This window comes from Acaromyces ingoldii, assembly GCF_003144295.1.
Source record: "Acaromyces ingoldii strain MCA 4198 unplaced genomic scaffold FA10scaffold_28, whole genome shotgun sequence".
NCBI classification, from domain to species: domain Eukaryota; kingdom Fungi; phylum Basidiomycota; class Exobasidiomycetes; order Exobasidiales; family Cryptobasidiaceae; genus Acaromyces; species Acaromyces ingoldii.
Genome location: NW_020290274.1, coordinates 1 through 1,328, shown reverse-complemented (window position 1 = coordinate 1,328; position 1,328 = coordinate 1). Strand labels below are relative to the sequence as shown.

Sequence of the window (1,328 nt, the reverse complement as noted above, 5' to 3'; positions counted from 1 at the left end):
AGGACAGCACACCATCACGCTATCCATGCTGGTGGAAGTGCTTGAGGAAAGCCATTGCCATTCTGTGCGGGTGCAGGCCCATGGGATGAAACATCCACTGCAAGGAGAGCATTCCCTCCAACTGGACGCACCGCACCCACTGGACAAGACCAACCTCTATGACATTGGATGCACCGTGGAGGCCAAGGAGATCTACACGTTCAAACCCAAGGCAGGCAAGACTGGGATGCAGGTGTATGAGATGTTCCTTCCGCTGGGAGAAGGGCATGGGAGCATTGAGTGCATTGTGCAGCACAAGGAGCAAGGACTGAGGGTCAAGATCTATCCACGCTACATACACATGATCAAGGCCAAAGGACACCAGTACAGCCACATGGATCCCCGGACGATGGGCACGGCCAAGACACGGCTGCGGGCGATTGAGCATTTTGTCTCAGAGATGGACGAGTACCATCAGCTGGGGGGCTACCGGATAGAAGTGTCAGTGAGGGCAGCGACGCTGTCTGAGGTGCTGTCTATCCTGGAGGAGAAGCCGTTGCTGATGCTGGACAGCTGGGATGAGTGGCTGTCTGTGCGTTGCTTCACTGTGGGAGAGGTGCGTGGGAATGTGCTGAGGATGCTGGGGCATGCGTGGCGGCAGAACATCCTGATGGGGCGGGACAGCAAGAAGATGGATGAGCTGGGGAAGCAGGTGATTTGCGACCTGGGGAATGCGATGGGGTGGAGCCCTGGATACAGGAAGCCGACGCTGTGGAGCAGCAAGTTGGCGTGGTGGCGGGAGGGCCAATTTGAGACGGGTGATCATGCATGGGATCCTGAGGTGGAGGATGAGGAGATGAAGGAGCTGAAGCCACGGCATGAGAGAGTGGCCGAGCTGGGGGCTCGGAATGAGATGGTAGCATTCTTCCAGTCTGTGCGGGGAGGGGTGCCATGCTGTGACTGTGGAGCAGTGAACACGTACAACCTGGATGGGGGCAAGGCGCAGTTCCGGCTGGCGTGCCGGGTGGCGAAGAACAGCGGGGTGGAGCATCGTAAGCTGTCGCAGGAGGCAGCGCTGGAGTATCTTAGTGAGCTGTGCCATGCGAATGTGATCTAGGTATGCAGACAAAAGTCAGTGGGATGTGTACTAGGAAAAAAAGACAGTGGTGGGTGGACTGACTTTAGGTGGACTGGGGAGTGATTACATAATCAAACACGTGGGTGATGTAGACTGTAGATTTGGTGTGACGAGTCGGGTTAGGGTTAGGGTTAGGGTTAGGGTTAGGGTTAGGGTTAGGGTTAGGGTTAGGGTTAGGGTTAGGGTTAGGGTTAGGGTTAGGGTTAGGGTT

General features: G+C 56.2%; 1 protein-coding gene across 1 annotated transcript; it reads left to right on the top strand.

Moving 5' to 3' along the window:
• Window positions 1-1,106, top strand: FA10DRAFT_270260 (hypothetical protein; the record flags this gene model as incomplete). The annotated part of the gene is made up of 1 exon (XM_025523060.1): window positions 1-1,106. A coding segment is annotated over one exon (1,089 nt), but the record flags the coding sequence as incomplete, so codon positions are not given.
• Between the last annotated feature and the right edge of the window lie 222 nt (window positions 1,107-1,328).